The following is a 20,249-nucleotide window of genomic DNA, read 5'->3' on the forward strand; positions in this document are numbered from 1 at the left end:
CACCAGGCAGCTTTACTTCCGACTCGTAACATGGTGCTGTTGTCAACAGCAGGTAAACACAGATTTCTTCCAAATTCACTCTTTAGGTACGGTTCAATTCATCTTTCCAAATGGGACACATTTGCTTGCCTGTTATGGCAGCTAACTAGCTCGTTAGCTAACAAGGACACAACCAGAATGACTGTTAACTTCCGGTGAAACGTACCACCTTCAAATCAGCACTGACAGAAAACGCGCCGGTGACTTTATTTCCTAGGCATCCCTAACACACATGCCCGTTTAAATGGGGTCCGTGAACCCCATTGTGGAGGTTCCAGGTCCCCAGCAAAAAAGGGAGATAAAATATTCACTAAAATCCAATCCATAAATAACACAACGACAGAATATATTACTATTTTTGTCATGGGTTTCATACACTTTCTGTAATAAAAAATCTAAAAGAAAAGAATCTTCTCAAATGGGGAACACGGGAAGAATCTTATCAAATGGGGGTTAATTTGTGTCAGTTTGGGGGTTTCTTGACAGAAAAAGTTTAGAAATTCCCAGCTTAGTAACATCCAAGCCCAAAGGTCCACAGTCTAACTGAACCCAAACTCTGCAGTCTCTAAATTCTCTCTCTCTATATATATATGGTATAGCACAATATGATCTGTCTGGACAGATGATAAATAATCATATTAATGTATTAGACAAAAAAGGCTGCTTTCTATAATGTGAATGTAAAATGACTCAATCAGTGCTAATCTAAACTTCTAACATAAGCAGAGGTGGAAGTAAGTACATTTAATTCAATACAAATTTGCAGTACTTGTGCTTCAGTTGAATATCTCCCTTTCTGTCTTTACAGCGACTTCACCACATCCGATGTAAATATTGTTCTTTTCATCTAACAGCTTTATTTATTTATTTATTTTAAACATTAACTTTTGTTCCACTCATCAGTCTGCATCCTCACAGACTAAAGGAAAAGTGCACATATGGGATCAATAGCAGCCACCATCCTGACTGTTACATGACAGTTGGAACATTTAAATGGGCAATACCGAAAGAGGTCATTTGAATAACCAGGTGCAGCTTAGACTAGTTAAGGACAGAGTGTTGTAGCCCTCACTATCGTACAGTCAATTGTGTGCACTTAGATGTCAACTATTCTGCAAAAGGGTAAACTCTCTAAACACTACACTTCAACCATCTTTGCAATATATTGGCAATTTGAGGTCTGCTTCACATAAAACTGCATACTTTCTTGAAGCTTCATGCGGCATTATGGTATCCCATTTGTGCCTGTTGGATACAAATCAGACGTACAGCAAACTGTTTTCAGAACATTTATTGAAAAGAAAGAAATCAAGATAAATCTGAAATACAATCCTCAGGGGAAAAGAAATGAAAATAAATAAAAAATAAATTATGAAGTACAAAAAAATTTCAAAAAAATGTACATCTCTGCCAATAACAACAATTCATAGACCCCAGATGAGCCTCTTGCTGAGGTGTGGGAGCTGAAAATAAAAAGCACTCATGAAAGAGCACACATACAGATGGACTGTAATAAAAAGGTTTACCAACAGTATATTTTCATTTAGTTTGGGTTTCTTTTATTATTTTCTCTATTCATTACAAATAGACACATTTCCCTGAGGAAACCACATCCACGTGAGGCTTCACATACTCAGTGGCTGACTCAATCTAAATGCCATTCGATGGTTTGTTTAAATACATGATGTGAATAAGAGGCCGATGCTAACTGTCAACAGTCGATATATATGTTGTACCTGTATAAGAGCATAGAGGTTTCAGCATAAAATCCATTGCTTTGACATAGCTGTGTCAGGATAAAAGGCAAAACTGTAGCGGAGAAGAAAAGCAATTGTAGTATTTACATTTTCATGTCAATGATGAGTTTTCAGTATCAAGGTGCAGTCAAGACACAGCTGAGAATGAATCATTTTGCCCCTAGCAGCAATATAATCACTTCTACAATAGACTGCTGATATCGAGAAGCAATGCACATTCTTTTTTGCCAATTGCAGTTTAATTTTACATGGATGCAAAATATTTTTCAAAACGTCCTAGACAAAGAAAGCAAAATATGTTCACTTAACAATCGGACAGAAGAGTAACAAGATTGTCATATGTTGCTCAAATTCTGAAGAGGAGGCGCCAAATAGACTACATGTGTTCAATTCCCTTCTTGTGTAAGATTATTGGTTTCACACAAAGCAATGAGACAAATCTTTAGGCTCCGAATGGTTTAAGTTCAACTTTCTTTAAACTCTACAGCAGACATGCGCTGCATTACGTTTACCCAAGACAGAGCAAATATTGATCCAAGTGCCCCGATCATATTTCACAATACCTGATTCAAATTGTGAAATAAATGCCCAAGATTCATGCCCTAATAAGGAAGATCCAAGCTAATGAAACTCCATAACAAAAGCCAAAGTACATATAAATCCAATAGACAGTACAAATCAAAAGTAGACAGACAACCGATTGTAACACAGTACCAAAGTAGTAGAAAAAGACAAACCAGCCCTTTGATAATCCAAAAACCACATTTTTTATATCTAAATCGTTCGACTTTTATGCACACAGTAGAAATGTACATCTCATATATACAGACTGAATCCCACCTCTAATATTATCATCCACTTCTGCTGAGTCAATCTGACAGAGCTGAACACAGGTTACAATAAAACTTTCCTACTTTTTTCCTCCTTTTTTATTTTATTTTATTATTTTTTTTTTTAAATCATTACAGATGTGATGAAAAGTCTTTGGAAATAGAACCAGTAACCATAGTATTGCCTTGCATTAAATTTTGTCCTCTGCACAACATTCAATTTTAGCTTCAGAAGGTATCAAGAGAAAGAAATTAAACCCTGAAAGGAAACATTTTAAAAAAAGAAAATATATATCTATATATATTTACCACTGAATATTCAGTGGCATACAAACTCACGTGGCCCACATTTGGGCAACATTGTTGAAACACAACAGAAGTAAGTAATTTATGAGTGTTTTTTTTTTTTTTTTCCCCAGACAACATATCATAATCTTTCTGTAATATCGCACGAGTGTCAATTTAACCCATGTTATACATCTATCGTCACTTCCATCCGTTATATTCTTCTTTTACACTGACAACTTGACCACAAAATACTATAACTTTGCTCATCAGCTATTTTCATCCATAAAAACCATGGTCGCATACCACGTTCGAGCTTGTCATAAGACATGATGGAGTCCAAGTTTGATGTGCATTTGCAATAATATCACATATCTCTCAATGGCTTTTAGGAACTGAGCAACTTCAGACTCTGGTTATTACAGATATAAGGAAAATCTGTTCTAATTTTACTTCTATATGAATAAAATATTCAATGGAAAAGCTAAATGCAATGCCATGTGTCACACATGATTAAGTGTCAGAAGATGTAGCACATTGAGATACAATTTGCTTCATTTTGCCAGGGAGGAAGAGTAGAATAACATTTCATTTGACATTCTTTAACGTGGTGTCTCGTGAGCACCGATTACAGCTCTGAAGATACTTTGGGAGACACTTTTTGAAATAATAATTCAATTTACAAAAGGCAGGCTGCTATGCGGAGTATTCAGTTATACTGACATTGTGTGTTAGTGTCTTTCAGGTGACACTCCGGCCTAACTCAGCGTTTTGAGGATCAAACACTACGGTTACTTTAAAGGCAGCTGTAAAACTTCTGTTTTCTCCTCTCAGTGGCTGTTTTGCTTGAATTAAATCAGTTTAAATGATTTCTAATGTTACCAATTTCCAATTTACACTCCTGAAGTTAGCTCAGTATGACATTATTTGAATATACTTTAAGAGACTTAATTTCAGTCAGGGTTTTATTAACAAAAAAGAAGCTACTAAGTTTTACAGCGACCTTCAAAGTTTACATGGAGGGAGGGTTTGACACTTAAATAGATTTTGAAGAGCATCACTTTGAATGTGAAAGAAAGCAGTGAACATAAAATATAGCCCTTTACTCTCTATGCTTGTCGCCTATGTGTAATACATGAAAAAATACAAGTGTATACGGTAACCAGCATCCACCTTATACAGTGTGTTGTTGCATGGATGTTGTTCCAAGAACAGGAGCAGATGAGGTGCACAATGCCTTGGTTTAATTTACAATTACACTTTTAATCAGTCTTCCATAGGAAGAAATTTTGTTTTTAAAATAAAAATGTAAGTACTGCTAGTATGCCTGTACGTAAAACCGGCTTTCTCGAGTCAACAGAACATGAGTTTGTAAATGTTAAGATACTTTGATTTATACGGTCGCATGCAAGTGATTAACTGTCCATTATAAAACAGCCAGATTCATGCTGTTTCCTGCACAGATTTTTTAAAAAAAAAAAAAATACAGAAATGTTAATGGAAATGTATCCTTATCATATTGTAATGCTGTATTTGTAGTAATGTTTCAGGTATTGCAACCATCAAGTTTTTCAAACATCACAATAAGGAGCTGGCTTCATGCATGTTTTGGTATACGATCAGTCTCCTGTCTGATGCCACTAGATGGTGACAGGATGTGGTTCACAGATGCAAACATGTAAGATTAAAGACTCAGAGCCAAACTAGCAGCCTATGAAGGTGTAAAGCTCATTACACACTAGGAAAGAACATTTTTCGATGAATGGAAGGTAGAGGCAAGTTTGCTGTTGTTAGTGGGGCCTGTGGGGAACACCAGAAGAACAGGCCACTTTGCTACCTGTCAAGATTTATTTGCATGTAACATTTAGTGCGTTAGAATTAATATGACAGTAAGCTGAGGCTGCAGAGACTTCGGTCATTACTTTTAGAGGTATTCTGTATTATGAACTGTTGTTTACCGCTTGGTGTCATGTAAAAATCATGTAAAAAAAACAGGACCATGGTTGGACCAAATTTCATTAGCGTACATCACAGGTTGATATATTTCAGTATGGTTAAAAAAAAAATATACTTTTTTTAAGATGAAATGACAAGCTGACAAACAACAGAGATTAGTATTGTAGTTTCTATCATCAATCTACGATGTATAATGTACTGTTTTCTGCCCGGGGGTGTGCCATTGAACAAGGTGACAGCAGCCCTTCCAAGATTCCCAATCTTCCACAACTCTGAGCTTGACAGGCTTAAAGCATTTCTTTTTGGTTATGATTTTATGTGCTCTGATGAGTGCATGCCAAGTAGTGAAGGTAGCTTATTAAAATGTATAAAATGCCTGTACCACCCACAACAGGTCAGACTAAACAAGTTACTGTGTGAACATCCTAAAAGCAAGGTGGTGGTTGCTCAGAAATATGAGCTTGCGGTTGATTTTAAAAACTGTATGATCAGATCTCACAGAGTTGGTCAGTACGGCCAGGCGTCCGTATCCATTACTCCCCGCACCTTCAAACCTGCAGAATATCTCCATATTAAAGTGAAATCTATTCCCTCCATTCATTGCCATGCACTTCTCTCACCGGACATTTCAGTCAGAGTATCAAAGAACAAAGTACAGCATCTGCTTCATCCTACACTGTACTTTTCCTGTGATCATTATGAAAGGCTATTTTACTCTCCATTTAAAACTGACATCTAGTACTGTGGTTGCTAATGAAGTCTTGTTATTTTAAGAGTAGAATAAAAGTAATTACTTTCTAGCATTCAACACCGTCCATGGCATGTCTGACAGTGCACGTATGTCTGAAGACAGCGCTGTGGTGCTTTGGCTGTTTTTTTTTTGTTTTTTTTATATATATATATTTTTAATTTAATTTTTTACATTTTTTTAAGACCCTTTTCACACAGACAAAGTGAAAGTGGCATTTATCGGTCAATCTGAAGAGGTCAACACACAAATTCATCCTGGTTTATCAATTCTCCTCCCAGCCTGGTTGACTGCTGCTCAGCTTTGGTGGACAGACTTTGTAAAAGAGAATTACATTTTACGCTCCCGATGTTTAAAAGATATTTAAAGACAAGCAATAAAAGTCCTAGTGACGTGACAGTGGGCGGGCTTGGGAGAGCAGGGGTACTGAGAGAACTGGAATTTTATTTGGTGCTATGTATAATGCTTGTGCAGTAACGCTTATGGAACTACAATATTAGACAAAAGTCTCTCAAAGCTGATGGCAAGCAGTCGTTCTGTTTGAACAGGCTGAATGTGTGTTCACTGAACACAGGTAATACGCACGTGCCCAACATGAAATGGGTAGACTAAACTCTGGGGCCAAGGGTGGGGGGTGCTAGGAGTTGATCATGATCTGATAGGTGGAGCCGTTTTCTGGGCGGGGCTTGGCTTCAGTAGTGGTGGTTGGCTTGGGAGGCCAGTCCGGGTCCACACTAAGCTCCTGGGCCAGATGCATATAGCGAGCCTTGGGTGTCATCTTGCGTGGGCAGCCCAGCCAGGACAGACACTTGAACGCCCCGCGGTCAATGCCACCCTGGAAAAACCACAGCCCCCCAAAATAAATAAATAAATAAAATAAAAATAACTTCGTATTTTCAGGTTTTTAAATACGCTTCTACTGAAAAAATGCAAATCAGCACGGTAGCATGCTAATATAACTTTTGCGTGCAAAGTAAAGTTAACTGAAGAGGAGCCATTTTGCATGATCGACAGACACATTTCTTTACACTGTTGTGTGCATGCATGCAAGTCATTCAAAACAAAATTCCACATGATGATTCGACAGGAGTTGGCAGGAGACGGCTTTAAGAGTGAGCCCACTCATTAAAAACAAGCTCATGGAATCAACGATAAAACAGACAAAGGAATTCCACAGCAGGACGTTGACCGATTGGAAACATAAATCAGTCAAAATTTCTCATTAACCTTATATTGGAAAAGAAATTTAAAGCTAGTCAGTCAGCTTTCATTTTAAATACACTGACTGACAGTCATCCAGGGCGTAATTGGGAAACTGAAGCCCCTTTTACACAGCCCACTCAAAGCAGGAATATTGTGCCATCATTCCACCTTGCCGTTCTGTATAAAAGGTACAGGCAAGGATGGGACAGGGGGGTCACATGTTGGTAACGTATTGTGTGTACAACCCACACCAAGGGATTTAAAAAGCAGAAGATTGCAGCTGTCAAAGAAGAAGAACAGCGGTCAAAAATGTCATGCTATTATTATTTAGAAAGCACTGCCCGAAGTGTATATTTTAAGTAAGACTAGACACAGACACTGTTGCGTTACACATCATGCCTCTTTTAAATACCACATAGTGGGGCAGCATTATACCATAATTGTTTTGTTCAGCGTTAAGGGGAACAAAAAACAAAACACAAAGCTGGTGGGATGAACCATCTTCTTTGTGGCAGTAATGCCCGGTATCTGTGTAAAAAGGGCTTAAGAGGTGTAGCATGTAGAGCTTAGCAGGGCAGACAGAGAGACAGGAAGTAGCAATTATCACTTCTATTATTTCAACAACAATAACAATAATACTAATACTGTTAATGATAACACCAATAAAACAACAACAATAATGTATATATTACATAAATAAGTGCATCAACAATTGTAATTAATGTTCACAATACTGTGCATGGTACATGTCACTCTATTAAAAGTGATTTACTCCCTTAAAGATGACCATCTACAATATATAGAAATGTGTGCTTTGCACCTACGGCCCTAGGTTATTAAGTAAGATGCTTGACCTTAAGAGCAGTTTAGGTTCGGAGTAACACTACAACTGTTACGAACCCCTAAACAAAATGCCCACTGGGTGAACACGAAAAGGAGAGGACAGATCAGATTTGAGACTGACGTCTCACACATGCATGTCTTCGTTAGAGGTTAGAAAAGAAAGGTGCGGTCTGTAGCGTTAGAGGGAGAAGTGGGGACAGAGAGAGGGATCACGACACAAAAGGAAAAGGCTTAAAAGAAGGTGTCAGACATTCCCAACCTGTGGTGTCGGGGCAGCAGGAGTGACGCCAAAGCTGCCTTGTTTGTCTCGGCTGAACACAAGCTTCCATAAGATGATGTCATGGATGAAGGTCTATGGAATAGCGCAGTGGGCAGGGGAAAGAATTACAGAGAGGCTAATTTGATTTCACATAGCGTCTGCTATTGTTTTTTCCACAGAGGTCTTCAATTGTTTTTGCAGAGCCACAACTTATCAAAGCTTTGTTCCATTAAGCTGTGTGTTAATGCGTGCGAGGTTAAAATTAAACTAAACCAATTAGTAAGAAGAGAGTGCATGGATACTATCATCTCAAAATACTGGAAACTCTGAGTGCAAAGTCAACTTGATTGATTTTTTTTTTAATTCACTTAAAAAGGTGAAGAGGATTTGGACTGATAGTTTGGGAAAGAGCATCATCTAAAGTGTCTCCTAAGCAGGGCATGTCTGCAAGCTATCTAAAAAGCATAGCAGCCATAGTGATACTGCTCCACTGAGGGTGGCAGGCCAGCACGAATTATCCATTGTCAGTTGGACTAAAGTAAATTAATTCCTTAAAGACCATCTGTCTATCCAAAAAGACAAACATATGCTGCTATAAGTAATGTCAAAATGCATACATTTCACTAAAAAATGGTGCACAAAAAACATGTTGAGTGTTGTAGCACAGACACCGTCATTTTACAATTTTCACTACTGAAGGTAATTTCTTCTCACAACACAACACTGCTGTCCATCTAAATGAGACAAAGATGAGCACACTGCATGAAAACCAAAAACTGAAAATGAGAAAAACAACTACTGTTGAAAAATGCGTTCAAGTGTGTGTCTTACCTCCACCACAACAGACACAGCAGCATTGATTAAGATAATGAGGAAGAGTTTTACCCTCCACTCATAAGGGACGCAAACAATCTGCACAGAGAGAGAGAGACAGAAACAGATATGCTGATCAACAGCTATTATTAGCAAGACAGAATTATTTCAAGGCTTAACTTAACAAAATTATTGCATCTTTATGACATAACATTAAGAGTACTGAGACTGGTAAAGTCAAGTCTTCAGAGGTGAGTAAATGACAGTTGAATGTGAACGTTTCTTGTGTATGAGATGTCCTCTTACCTCCAAAAACATGTCAATGCTTTCAACAGGGTGGAACATAATGAACAGCAGGAAAACATACAAACTCACGGCAGACAGCACAAAAGGCCCTGGGGAGAGGACACATCAACAGAAACACATACAAACAAATTTAAAATGTTAAAAAAAAAAAAAAGTAACTTTGTAACTCGAACAGATTTTAGCATTCCTTAGAGCTTCTTACAATTCTTGTAGCTAGGCTGCCTGAAAGGTTTGCCTTTTGAGAAAACGATGGCAACAATAAGGTACTGGAAGCAGGAGACATAGAAGAGGCTGGTGTTCTCAAAGTTTTGGATGTTGTGGTCATCCAGCTCTGTGTCGTTGTGGTCAGACACATTGATGTGTGAAGACTGGTTGCAGACACTGGGTGAGAGGAGATCAATTCAAGAATAAACAAATAATGTGTGCCCACGGCAGATTTTTCAAACATATTGAGAGATGATTCTCAATCACATATTTTTGGTTGGTTTAGGTGTATCTGCAATGATCGCAGGTGCTCACTCTGTAAATGGTGTCCAGACTGTGTACCAGGGCTGCTGTCGGACCCAGAGGAATGTAATGGTTTGGAAGCCCAAGCAGATGAGGATCTGGGTCAGCACAGAGAACAGCAGAGGCCCTGAGATCAGACCTGATGGGGGACGACGTGACACGAGCTCTTTCCACGCTGGGTTCAGACTCACTGAAGAGGAGAGAAAGGGAAAAATGATGACGATGTGCAGAAAACAGGTTAAGAAGGAAAGGAAGGAAGATATAAAGGTTAAGAAAAGTGAAAGACATAACCATCCTCCATCCTTGTTACTTTTCTTATACTCACTAGTAAAGACAATAAGGAGGATGATAGCAATGTCGATGAAGAGGAACTGGAAGTCTCCAAGGTTACTGAGGATCTAAGAAACAAAAACAACAGACAGCCAAGTTCAGACTTAATGGGAGACTCATCAGTTCTTGAGCTACACTACAGGTTGTGGGATGAGCATTACATACAGAGTAGAGGAGAGTGACACTGATGTACTGGATGATGCTGTAGAGGGCCATGAACTTGAACACACAGAAGGAGGTGATGAGAGCAGCACGCCCCTCCCTGCAAAAGCAAGCAAACTCTGTGTTATCACCACGTCCTGAAGAAGTGATACAAAGAGAACTTGCCATAAAAAGCATTTTAAGGTCAATTTTAAAAGCTTGGGGTGGTTTGGTTGTGTTCAAGTGTGAGAATTTACTCTATTTCAAATACTCAATAACCTGCACCAAAGGAAAGAGGAAACAAACTGCTAAATCAGTAGCAACTTAAAAATCACTAAATCAGTTCGGTATGTAATAACAACATTCCATGCCATTTTCAAACCAGTATAATGACAACAATATTGTATTCATGATAGTGAGAGGAGATGCTCTTTGTCAGTTTTATTTACCACCATCACCATTCATATTTTCCCTGTCAGAGGGAAAGACAAACCTTATGAGGCTGGGGACGCAAGAGATGTTGGGAGTCCTGGAGGTGAAGGGTGAGGCTACTGAGGCCTCGAGCTCTGACAGAGAGATGCCGCCATGGGCCCTCTTCAGAGCCTGGTGAGGAAAGTAAAAAATATTTAAGGTATGTTCAGATTGCAATCATTTAATGTCCCTTTAAACCAAGAGTCCTCCTAGGCCGAAAAGTGAAGCCAGACGGGAAGTACTAAAAACTGCAGTTCCTAAAATGGTCACTTGAGGCTGTCACCAGTCAAGTCATCTCCATTGGACCCCATGTTAAAACGGAACCACAACAGAAATAAACACATTTACAAAAGTTCTGGTCTCTGTGGCTAACTTTTCTCTTCACAAGTTGGCGAGTTTCACTAACTGGCTCTCCTCAGCTCTACACATGCCCCACCTGCTTGCCTAGTGAGGAATTTCCCAACCGTGGGACTAATAAAGGTTTACCTCATCTTACTTCTGGATTAGCTCAAAGTTAAGCAGAAAAACCAAGATGGCAACGGCCAGAGCAGCTGACACTGAGCTGCTCACACGGCTCTTCAGAAAGCTACAATGTTGCGGTGGTGCCATCGACTATTTATTAAACAGTCCATAATTTAACCCGCTACTGTGACAATAAGATATAGACATACCCCACAGTCGTTTGCTCCATCTCCACACATCCCCACAAAGTAGCTGAGAGAAAATCATAAAGGATTGAATCAATGTTACATTTTTTTCTCAACAAATACTACAAAATTAATAAAATATATATTTTTTTACAGTTCTGTCTGAACTATAAAACTAACAATAAGCATTGAACAACTTCAAAATCAATTTTTCATAGCTACACAGTGCTTTAGACTTAAATACTCACTCTACGCCCTGCAGTGCCTCAATGAGCTGCGTTTTCTGGTCAGGGGCCATTCTGGCAAACACCGTTCCATGGAGAACGAGCTACAAGTCAGAACAATCTTATCAGTTACCGTTTCATCTTACCTAAAGAACATTAGGAAAAAATGTAAGATTTCTACTTCAGTTACAGAAATTATTGGAGATATGTCCTCTCTCATCTTAGAGACCTCATACCTTTTGAAGCATGTCAGGGAAATGCTCCTCGATGACAGCGAATGATTTGCCATTCATTGCAAAGTGGAACAGCTCTTGTGTTTTTTGCTCGTCTACATCACACACATCCTCCAGACTGATATTCACTTCCTGAAAAAGCAATGAAAGTATGGATTAGAACCAAAACATTTAGCATGCAGTTGTTGAAACTTGTTTCTTTTATATATACTGAGAAATAATTTGAATTGTGAAACAACTGTGCAGATGTTCCTTTTGTTATTTCTGAAACTGTTTCAGAAGCTTTTTCCTCAATTGGTCTTTCTCTATGGGTGTTTTGTGTTTGGACAAGTATTTGTGTCGGCATTTGCCCCATCATGTCACCTCCAGGCGAGGTGTCTTGCTCGGCTTGTCAGCGTATCTCCAGGTGATCTTGGCGGCTTGTCCATTATGGGGAGGAAGGGCATCAGCAATGATGACTTTGTCTTGAGGTGGGATCATTCCACAGTCCCTGGCCACAGAGATGGCTGTCAGCATGTTGTCACCTGGAATATAAACACAGCACACATCTTATTTTGCACATGTTGCACTAAAAACTTATTACTTCTTTTACAATGATCAGCTCCACTTGAGATGGTAAGGCTCAGGTGTCTCTCTCCTGTGATCTAGATTATAGCTGCCAAGTGAAGACAGAAGTATGGTTGGTCATTGATTGTCCTTACACAAACTTTATATCTAGTTTTGACGCAAAATCATTTTTTTACTCTACAAACTTATTGTTTGGTGTCACTCTATTCTTCCCTCTTTCACAAATGTAAAATCCATTTTTCTTTAACATTTTGCCCTATAAATGGGCCGACTTTCCTTTTAAGGTCTTTGTAGCAACCATCAGCGGACAGATAACAACGTCAAAGCCACACAGGCACAAACCCCCAAGTCCCCTGATATTGCCCTTTGTACCAGTTATCAGTTTAGTCATTCGTTGAGCTTACAGGTACAGCTGAGTAAATTAACAGAGGAACAAAATCTTGTGACTGTCAATATCAAGACTAGCAAATTTATTATGCAACCTGTGACCCACCACAAACGCAGAGAAACATGATGACAGTGTGTTATGTATACTGTATGCTTTCATTTATATATCTATGCATTTGAGAAAATGTATACAAGAGCACACATACGTGCATGGTCTCACCTGTAACCATAACAGTGCGGATGTGTGCTCTGTGGAGGTCCTGCAGAACCCCTGGGGTTTCTGCCTTCAGCTTGTTCTGCATGATGATCAGACCCAGAAACTCCATGTTTGTCTCTATGTGATCCCTGTTTTGAAAAAAAAGGATGTACACATTTGCATCTCTGTGCCAAGACCAGATCACCTAAAACACAAAGTGGGCCGGCATATACTTGCTCCTAGCAAGTGAGAGTTTGACAAAAGAGTCCCTTCACCTACCTTTCTTATTTATACATCACAGACTAGAGGGATGTAGCTGATAAATGAAAGTAAAATCAAAAACAAACAAGTACCTGTTCACATTCTGTACTTTGTGCCAGGTGAGTTTGGATTCAAGTCGGCGATGAGCCAGAGCTATGACTCTGAAACCCTGCTTGGTGTAGCCCTCCAAAACCTCGGCAAAGTCTTCTGGCACTGGAGGGACAGAAAAAAGAAGCAATCACAGTTAAAGAAAGACAGACCACGAGTAATGAAGACACATCAGATGTCTCTGGATTTACTGTTCAGGTCAGGGGGGTCAGAGGCTGCCAACTATAATTTGTCAAGCACTTGAAAACAAGTGAAGCAGGGGCTGGTTGGTTTACAAGAGTTAAACAAATTTCTAAATGCGCTACTAATTTGTCTCGACTGTTTACAGCCTTTATTTTATTAATGGCAATTTGCTATTAAGATAACAAGCTCCGTATGGACGTGTGAAACAAACTTGGTGAAAACTAGGGCCACAGCATGCGTCAGGGCTCTTAGAAATCTCACCTGTCTCTTTCTTGCAGAGACTTGCCACAACCTCCGGCGCTCCCTTCGTGTAGGCATCCATACGTTTCTCCCCCAGCAGACGAGCCACCACACTCATTCTCTGGAGTGCTGACGAAAACGGAAACTGGCGCACGATGCCTATTTCATACGCTGACTGCATCACAACCACACACAAAATCACACAAACAGTTTTTACCACTTTTACCATGTCAAGCATAGAAAACTATAAATCAAAAGCTTTTAGAGGATAATGCTAACAGAAGACTAATTACATTGCTACTAACTTAAATGCATGATAGACAAATTCATGACATCTATAAAGATTTTTTTTATTTTTTTACACTAAACAATGAACAAATAAATTTACAATTCGATAAACACAAGTTTGACACCTTTTCAAATACGATCAAAGAGCCCGAGACAGAGGAGAACTACTTACCGGGAGTTCATACAATTCCTAGAAGAGGAAGAGGAGATAAACACATAACAATGTTACTGTTGTTATGCTATGATGGTACTGTCTATTGATGCGATAGTGAGGCACAAGAATATGCCGGTTTTAATTACAGCCAATATTCTGAAATTTACTCAATTTATATTTGGCTGACTATAATGATGAAAACAGATTTCACATCCAAGACGACATTCCAGCTCTAACATCTAATATTTCATAGATGAACAGATGTGTACATGTACTTTTACACAGTTATATACAGTTTGTATTGATAGGCTATATTCTGCAGAAGCACGGGGTTGCTGTTCATACCATGTCCTGCTCCGGTGATGTGGCAGGCTCAGGAGGCAACAGCTGTTTTGGGGGTCGAACCACAGTGGGCATGATACGGTTGTGGAGAGATGTTTCCTCTTCAGTGGCTTCCTCCAGGATCTGTGCAGACAAAGATTTAGAAAAAATAAGGCTCAGTCTGTGCAACAAGAGTATGAGATATCTGAATGTGTACACATATTTGACATTATAAGATTCTTATTTGGTCACAGTGATGGCCTACACATAAAATGGATTCCACCCGGCTATTTGTCCCCACCACATAGTATTTGAAGGATGGTCTGAAGAATCACATTCCCACTAAGCTGCTCTGAACAACATGATGCTTTTGGATAGTTAGAGAACAACTCACCCAGCCTGTAGCGTCAAACATTTTAAGGTCCAGCGGGTCTCCAGACAGCTGGCCATCTATTTTAGTAAGAGAGTGGCAGGTGGCCATACAGGCCACAAACTGTGACTTGACAAGATTTTCCTTGTAGGCATTTTCCTCTGACAGGTGAAAACTGGAGAGGCAGGAGAAGGGGGGGTTAAAATATAGACATGTAAAAGGGAAGAATCACAACAGCACAAGTCAGAAAAACAGAATGATCCTGTGAATGAAAATGCTTCCACAAGCAAAGGCCTAAAATGACATGTAAAAAAAAAAAAAAAAAGTGTAGAAAAGTGTATGAAATCATTTTACTGAACCACAGAATACATAATTAGGAATTTGTGATAAGAATATCATTCAATAATCCTGCACATTACAATATCTGATAAACAACCATAAGAATTAGAAATAAGTGGATGCTGGTTCTGATGATACCCTCTGGTATGAAATAATTACTCTTTCAGAATTTACAGCAATTTGAAATTAAGATAATTCGGCCTTCAGAAAAATATATTCCCGTATATTACACATCTTTTCCACCATGTAATAAGAAAACCAATACTAGTGCAGCAACGGCTAAACTAAGACAACGACTTGGGATTTGAAAAGCAACTTTGGGATGCATTAAAAAAAAAAGTGGTGGTTCAGTGGTTGGTAATTTGAAAAGTACAGATCAGTTTACCTGCCATTCTCAACCCTCTGGACTCCCCATAAGTCTAATCCATCTTCTGTTAGTGTTCCAGTCTGTACATAGACAGAAAGCAGAATTTAGTAAAATGTATCTTTATTGTCACACAGCTAGTGGCAGGTGCAATCCATTTTGGTTAACATCTGATATGTGAGGTTAGTGCTGTCCACTTAAAGAGGAAAACTAGCAGTCATACAACCACTAATGCTCACCTTGTCAAAGCAGACCAGATTTATTTGTCCGCAGATATTGATCCTCTGTGGGCTGATGCAGAAAATTCCAATGCGTTTGAGGCGTCGCTGGGCGTACACAATGCCAGCTGTCATGGCAGCTGGCAGAGCCGGTGGCACAGTGATGGTGATGATGTCCAGGGACTCGATGATGATGGTTTTAGCTGGCACCTGAGGCGGGCAGAAAGGATAAATTTGGGAAATATTGGCATTGTTGATAATCACTTGTTGCTTTTTTATTACCACCTGTCAAACTATAAATCAGCACTTCGTGGTAGGGATTCAGCGTTCACCCAGGCTTATTTGTCGAAGCGGTTGCTGAAATCCTGGCCTGAGGTTAAAATACGTGGCATTTCAGTGGTACGGCAAAGCACTGTGGTTTTTTCACTGATTGTTCATGTTAACAGCAAATCCAAAGCAAAGACCCAAAATGGGTCGTCTAAGTCTGATGCTAATCCTACAAGTCTATAATTATACAAGTGCTACGGAAAAGGGAAAGCCGATGTCTCAAGAAATTCATGTTCTGCAGCCCACAATGACAAGGAAAGGAGGGGCTAAAATACCAGATGGTGAGTATGAGACGTGTCAGATCACAAGAAAGTGGACTCAAGTGGACTGCTGTGCAATTCTTTGCTAACATGTCATCAAAAAGACCTGGATAAGCTGATTCAGCATCTGTTACCCAGAGTCTGCTTAGATTTCTGCAGTACAGTATTGAGATTCAGCCAGTGAGCTGGTGAACAGATATGACTGAGGTTGTGCTGGGCAGCTCACAGGTGTGTCTGTGTGCACGAAGATGTCACTGAAAAGATACTGTACTGAGGAAAATCTTTCAAGTTTTTAAAAAAATGTTTGCATTAAGTGCTTTTACACAGTGATACATACCAGCACATTCGCATTTTCATATTCACCACTCTTTACTTCTGAAACTCTGATCCCACGTCACCCGCACTTTGAAACCTTATCTGTTTTATCTGCTTGTCAGATTACCTTGTTCAAGATGCTGAGGACGATGGAGTAGACAAAGCCAATTCCAGCAACAGCCACTAGACACAGCAGGAAGAGGTAGGCATCACGGTACAGTTTGAAGTCGGTGGGCTTTGGGTAAAGGATAGAACGCACCAGCTGGCCTTTGGCTGTGCTGAAACCTGGATGAAGAAGTTATTGGGAAAAGTTTTAGATGAAAAGATTTTCAGTAGTTGATCTTGCATTCTTTTCAGAGAGGGGCTCAGGTCTCTGAACTGTAACACACATCCTCTGAAAATAGCTCAAATGTGGATTTAACACATCTGTAGTAGAGCGTGCAAAATGCTGGCTTCCTGAAGGAAAGGGATATTTCTGACCTTCAAACTTAAATATATAAAATCACATTTAAATATCTCACTGTTTTAGAACGAACATTTCTACACAACGCTTCAAAGGAAATAACACCTATTTACAGACCATCCAAAAACACCAGTACCTCTAAACAAACAGCCCCGGACACACACCTACCTGTGCGGACCACCACAGCCTTGACCAGTTCGCCTGTATAGAAGCGGGTTTGGATGACGTGAGTGCCACAGAAGAGAGTGTGTCTCTTATGTCCCTCTATGGTGTACGCACCATCAGCCTCATTCCCCCTCTCCCCTGGCAATGGGTTTGGGAGGTTGGTCTTTGTAACAGGAACGCTCTCACCTAATGAGGGAGGTCAGTAGACTGATATTACGAGATTTACAGGGATAGAATTTTGCTGATCATGTGGTTGGTTGTTAAGTTTAACTAAAGATGTCTATTATTCGCACCGGAATTAACTTAGCTTAAATGTCCAAGTTTATCTAATACACATTAAGGCCCGGCTTAATCTAATCAACTATTCTGTGAAAACTGCCCTTAAATTTTGTGAATTTTAATCTCACCTGTGAGCATGCTTTCATTGACGATGCAGGTGCCGCTGACCAGCACGGCGTCACATGGCATGATGGTCCCATTGCTGGGGATGACCATCAGATCACCAGGCACCAGATCAGTAGACAAAATCTCTTCGATTTCTGCCAGGAACAAGGGCACAATGGAGAAGAGGAGACATTAAATGTGTGGAAGAAATACAGACAAGTGGAAAAGGAAATGATAAGTGTGGAGAAAGGTGAAACGTGTAAATGAACCAGCAGTAGCAGATGGTGGATTGGGGTTGGGGGTGGGGCAGGAGAAAGGAGATACTATGTATGTCAGTACCACAGCACATCTCTCATTTGTCACGCCTCTCTAGGCAGCAGGAAATAAGCTGAGGTATCACAAGCAGGGGCCAGTGCAGTAGATGAAGGCATTGACATACAAACAACTGTGTGCAGTCTTCCACAACAATGTACCTAACTGATTCTGAAGAGGGGTTTAAATTTGTACTTAGGCTAACACATTCAATTCATTTTAACTGGCTGATAAGACCATCAAATGCTCATGAATCACATCTGCAGACACAATAATTAATAATTTTACAAAGTGTGCAGACCTGAAAAATCATGAACAGAATCATTAAAGAGTGCCTTTAATTGTGATATGCTACACCCGCTGTCTAACAAAGTCTCTCCCTCTCCCTGTCTCTTTAAGTTTGCAGTGTCCCACCCTAGCAGCCATCTGGAGGATAGCCAAAGCAGGGTGACTGTGAAACTGAGTCTGGCCAAGCACAGAAGCAGAAAAATGTCTACTGTCAGGTTCAGTTTGGAAAGCACTAACCTGAAAGGCAGGAAAGTGAACAGAATAATACAGGGAGTGTATTACTATACGGAGGACATCAGCAATAAATAAATAAATAAACAGAACAAAAAGAATGAAACACTAAAAAGATTCAAATTAAACTGACAAACCATTGTTGGCTCGGCATACAGACACACGGACAATACTGTGAGCCGCCACCATATCGTGAAGCATGACGTATTGCTGGAAAGAAGGGACAAAGAAAACAGACGAAAAACCTAAGACAGTTTCTTATTTCCCATGACCACCTGAGTGACACACCTGGGTGTTTTTGTCTGAATTTGCAAAAGTCAGGGGCAGCTGACCATGATCATTTGTTGTACAGTTCCATATAGCAGAATCACAGTTTTGTTAAAACCAATCTGAGATAATTTAAAGAAATTACAATAACTCATATAATGTGTACATGATATAAGACATATTTGCCACATAAGATGCAAGGTTTCTGGTGAGATAATACTACTTATGCTAGATGGAGACTCTGTGTAAGCCTGAAGTAGTTTAATCCAAAGAGGTGACCCTGGTATAATTTCATTCCAAAACAGACCCTCGAACATTTAAGATTTAACATTTGTCATAAATGTGTCTTAACACAAAGATGATGTACAAAAATATGTTTCAGAAAATCTAAATTACAGTTACATTTAACAAAACAGTCACAAATTCTGAAATACACGGAGCTAAGTGGTGATCTCTAGACTGATACAGAGTCTCACATTTTGTGGAACTCACCTTTTTGATGGTGTATAGAGAGGTAGCTATGGATATGACTGACATGATAACAATGGCCACAGCATAGTAGTAATACTCATCGGCACTCCACAGGATCACACTGAAGAGCTGGAAGATGTAAAAAGGGTTGAGGACCTGCAGGAAGAGACACAGAGAGAAATTAGCGTGGCAGATGCAGAGGTGAGAGCAGGAAAAAACACAAACTACGATGGCTTTAAAACACATAATCGAGCTCTGTGAAATTCTCCACATACAGGTACTACTTTTGACAGTGTTTAACATTTAAAGGAAGATAGTGCATGCAATTAAGGGTTAAATAAAAAGGGCTAATAAAGCAGGACTTGATACATGCCCCTTCTCTGGTGTCTCCTCACACAAGCTAAGTGCCATCTAGTTTCATTATGTTCTAGCAAAGACAGACACTTCCACAGTCATGATCTCCAAAACTCTGCAACTCACACTGAAACAATGTATCTGAATTTTTTTAATTTATTTATTTATTCAATATGTATACATACAATGTAAACGTTAATATGTAACATGAGAAACTGTTGTGTGCGAAAATATGCCTCAAGGAAAATGGAACTGGGCCCTACCTCTTTGATAAGCAGCTTGAAAACAGAAGGCACTTTCACTGCAATTTCATTCACTCCAAAGAAGAGTCTCCTGATAAGAGGTGAAAGACACATTCACGAGACAGGTGTTGTGAATAATAAAAGATTAAAACTAAGCAGTTTTTCGTTCTAAACAAAAAATATCAGAAGAATTCAGTGATTAGTTCCTCCTATCTCGTTAAAAGGCTTTTCATCACTGAAATTACGTAGGCTCTGAAGAACACAAATTATGACTGTAAAATGTCCAAAAAGACAATGACAGGCTACTTCAGAGTAGCCTGACTCCTGGCCTGACTAAAACAAAGATGATGGAAATAAATCTTGTGAGGGCAAATTCTAAACTGTAGCTACTGTAATTTGCATGAAGGAATAATCTGGTCAACCTTCCAGAGTACTGTCCTCTTGTCTGGCTGTCTTAAATTATGCTAGCCACCATTCAGACAGATAAGGTGTTACCTGTACTCCTGCTGGTTCCTGGTCAGGCCCGCACTGTGCTCCGAGTGGAGGGTGGAGCAGCTGACCTGCAGATCCTCCACACCTCTG

The 20,249-nt window shown here is 39.6% G+C and overlaps 2 protein-coding genes across 11 annotated transcripts in view; both read right to left on the reverse strand.

The window, feature by feature from the left end:
* The window catches only part of opa1 (OPA1 mitochondrial dynamin like GTPase), a 34,591-nt gene extending 34,361 nt beyond the window's left edge, over nucleotides 1–230 (reverse strand). For all 7 annotated transcript variants that reach the window (XM_046391548.1, XM_046391546.1, XM_046391545.1 and 4 more), the window contains exon 1: nucleotides 4–230. In XM_046391548.1, the coding sequence (XP_046247504.1) occupies nucleotides 4–32 (29 nt within the window). In that variant the 5' untranslated portion in view covers nucleotides 33–230. The remainder of the gene's footprint in view (nucleotides 1–3) is intronic.
* Nucleotides 231–5,769: 5,539 nt separating this feature from the next.
* The window catches only part of atp13a3 (ATPase 13A3), a 30,035-nt gene continuing 15,555 nt past the window's right edge, over nucleotides 5,770–20,249 (reverse strand). The window contains exons 7-34 of one of the 4 annotated variants that reach the window (XM_046390891.1): nucleotides 20,163–20,246; nucleotides 19,689–19,758; nucleotides 19,093–19,227; nucleotides 18,471–18,543; nucleotides 17,526–17,657; nucleotides 17,122–17,304; nucleotides 16,618–16,775; nucleotides 15,610–15,798; nucleotides 15,392–15,453; nucleotides 14,692–14,842; nucleotides 14,322–14,441; nucleotides 13,995–14,012; nucleotides 13,556–13,709; nucleotides 13,096–13,216; nucleotides 12,767–12,891; nucleotides 11,956–12,116; nucleotides 11,596–11,724; nucleotides 11,384–11,463; nucleotides 11,160–11,202; nucleotides 10,511–10,620; nucleotides 10,042–10,138; nucleotides 9,872–9,944; nucleotides 9,559–9,736; nucleotides 9,242–9,420; nucleotides 9,040–9,128; nucleotides 8,752–8,832; nucleotides 7,921–8,013; nucleotides 5,770–6,450 (exon numbers count right to left, since the gene is read on the reverse strand). In XM_046390891.1, coding sequence (XP_046246847.1) covers nucleotides 6,253–6,450; nucleotides 7,921–8,013; nucleotides 8,752–8,832; nucleotides 9,040–9,128; nucleotides 9,242–9,420; nucleotides 9,559–9,736; nucleotides 9,872–9,944; nucleotides 10,042–10,138; nucleotides 10,511–10,620; nucleotides 11,160–11,202; nucleotides 11,384–11,463; nucleotides 11,596–11,724; nucleotides 11,956–12,116; nucleotides 12,767–12,891; nucleotides 13,096–13,216; nucleotides 13,556–13,709; nucleotides 13,995–14,012; nucleotides 14,322–14,441; nucleotides 14,692–14,842; nucleotides 15,392–15,453; nucleotides 15,610–15,798; nucleotides 16,618–16,775; nucleotides 17,122–17,304; nucleotides 17,526–17,657; nucleotides 18,471–18,543; nucleotides 19,093–19,227; nucleotides 19,689–19,758; nucleotides 20,163–20,246 — 3,286 coding nt within the window. In that variant the 3' untranslated portion in view covers nucleotides 5,770–6,252. Of the gene's footprint in view, nucleotides 6,451–7,871; nucleotides 8,655–8,751; nucleotides 8,833–9,039; nucleotides 9,129–9,241; nucleotides 9,421–9,558; nucleotides 9,737–9,871; nucleotides 9,945–10,041; nucleotides 10,139–10,510; nucleotides 10,621–11,159; nucleotides 11,203–11,383; nucleotides 11,464–11,595; nucleotides 11,725–11,955; nucleotides 12,117–12,766; nucleotides 12,892–13,095; nucleotides 13,217–13,555; nucleotides 13,710–13,994; nucleotides 14,013–14,321; nucleotides 14,442–14,691; nucleotides 14,843–15,391; nucleotides 15,454–15,609; nucleotides 15,799–16,617; nucleotides 16,776–17,121; nucleotides 17,305–17,525; nucleotides 17,658–18,470; nucleotides 18,544–19,092; nucleotides 19,228–19,688; nucleotides 19,759–20,162; nucleotides 20,247–20,249 lie in introns of those variants that run through there. The other 3 variants (XR_006843536.1, XM_046390892.1, XM_046390893.1) reach the window with 3 other exon arrangements.

The sequence above is a fragment of the Scatophagus argus genome, chromosome 6 (genome assembly GCF_020382885.2).
Source record: "Scatophagus argus isolate fScaArg1 chromosome 6, fScaArg1.pri, whole genome shotgun sequence".
NCBI classification, from domain to species: domain Eukaryota; kingdom Metazoa; phylum Chordata; class Actinopteri; family Scatophagidae; genus Scatophagus; species Scatophagus argus.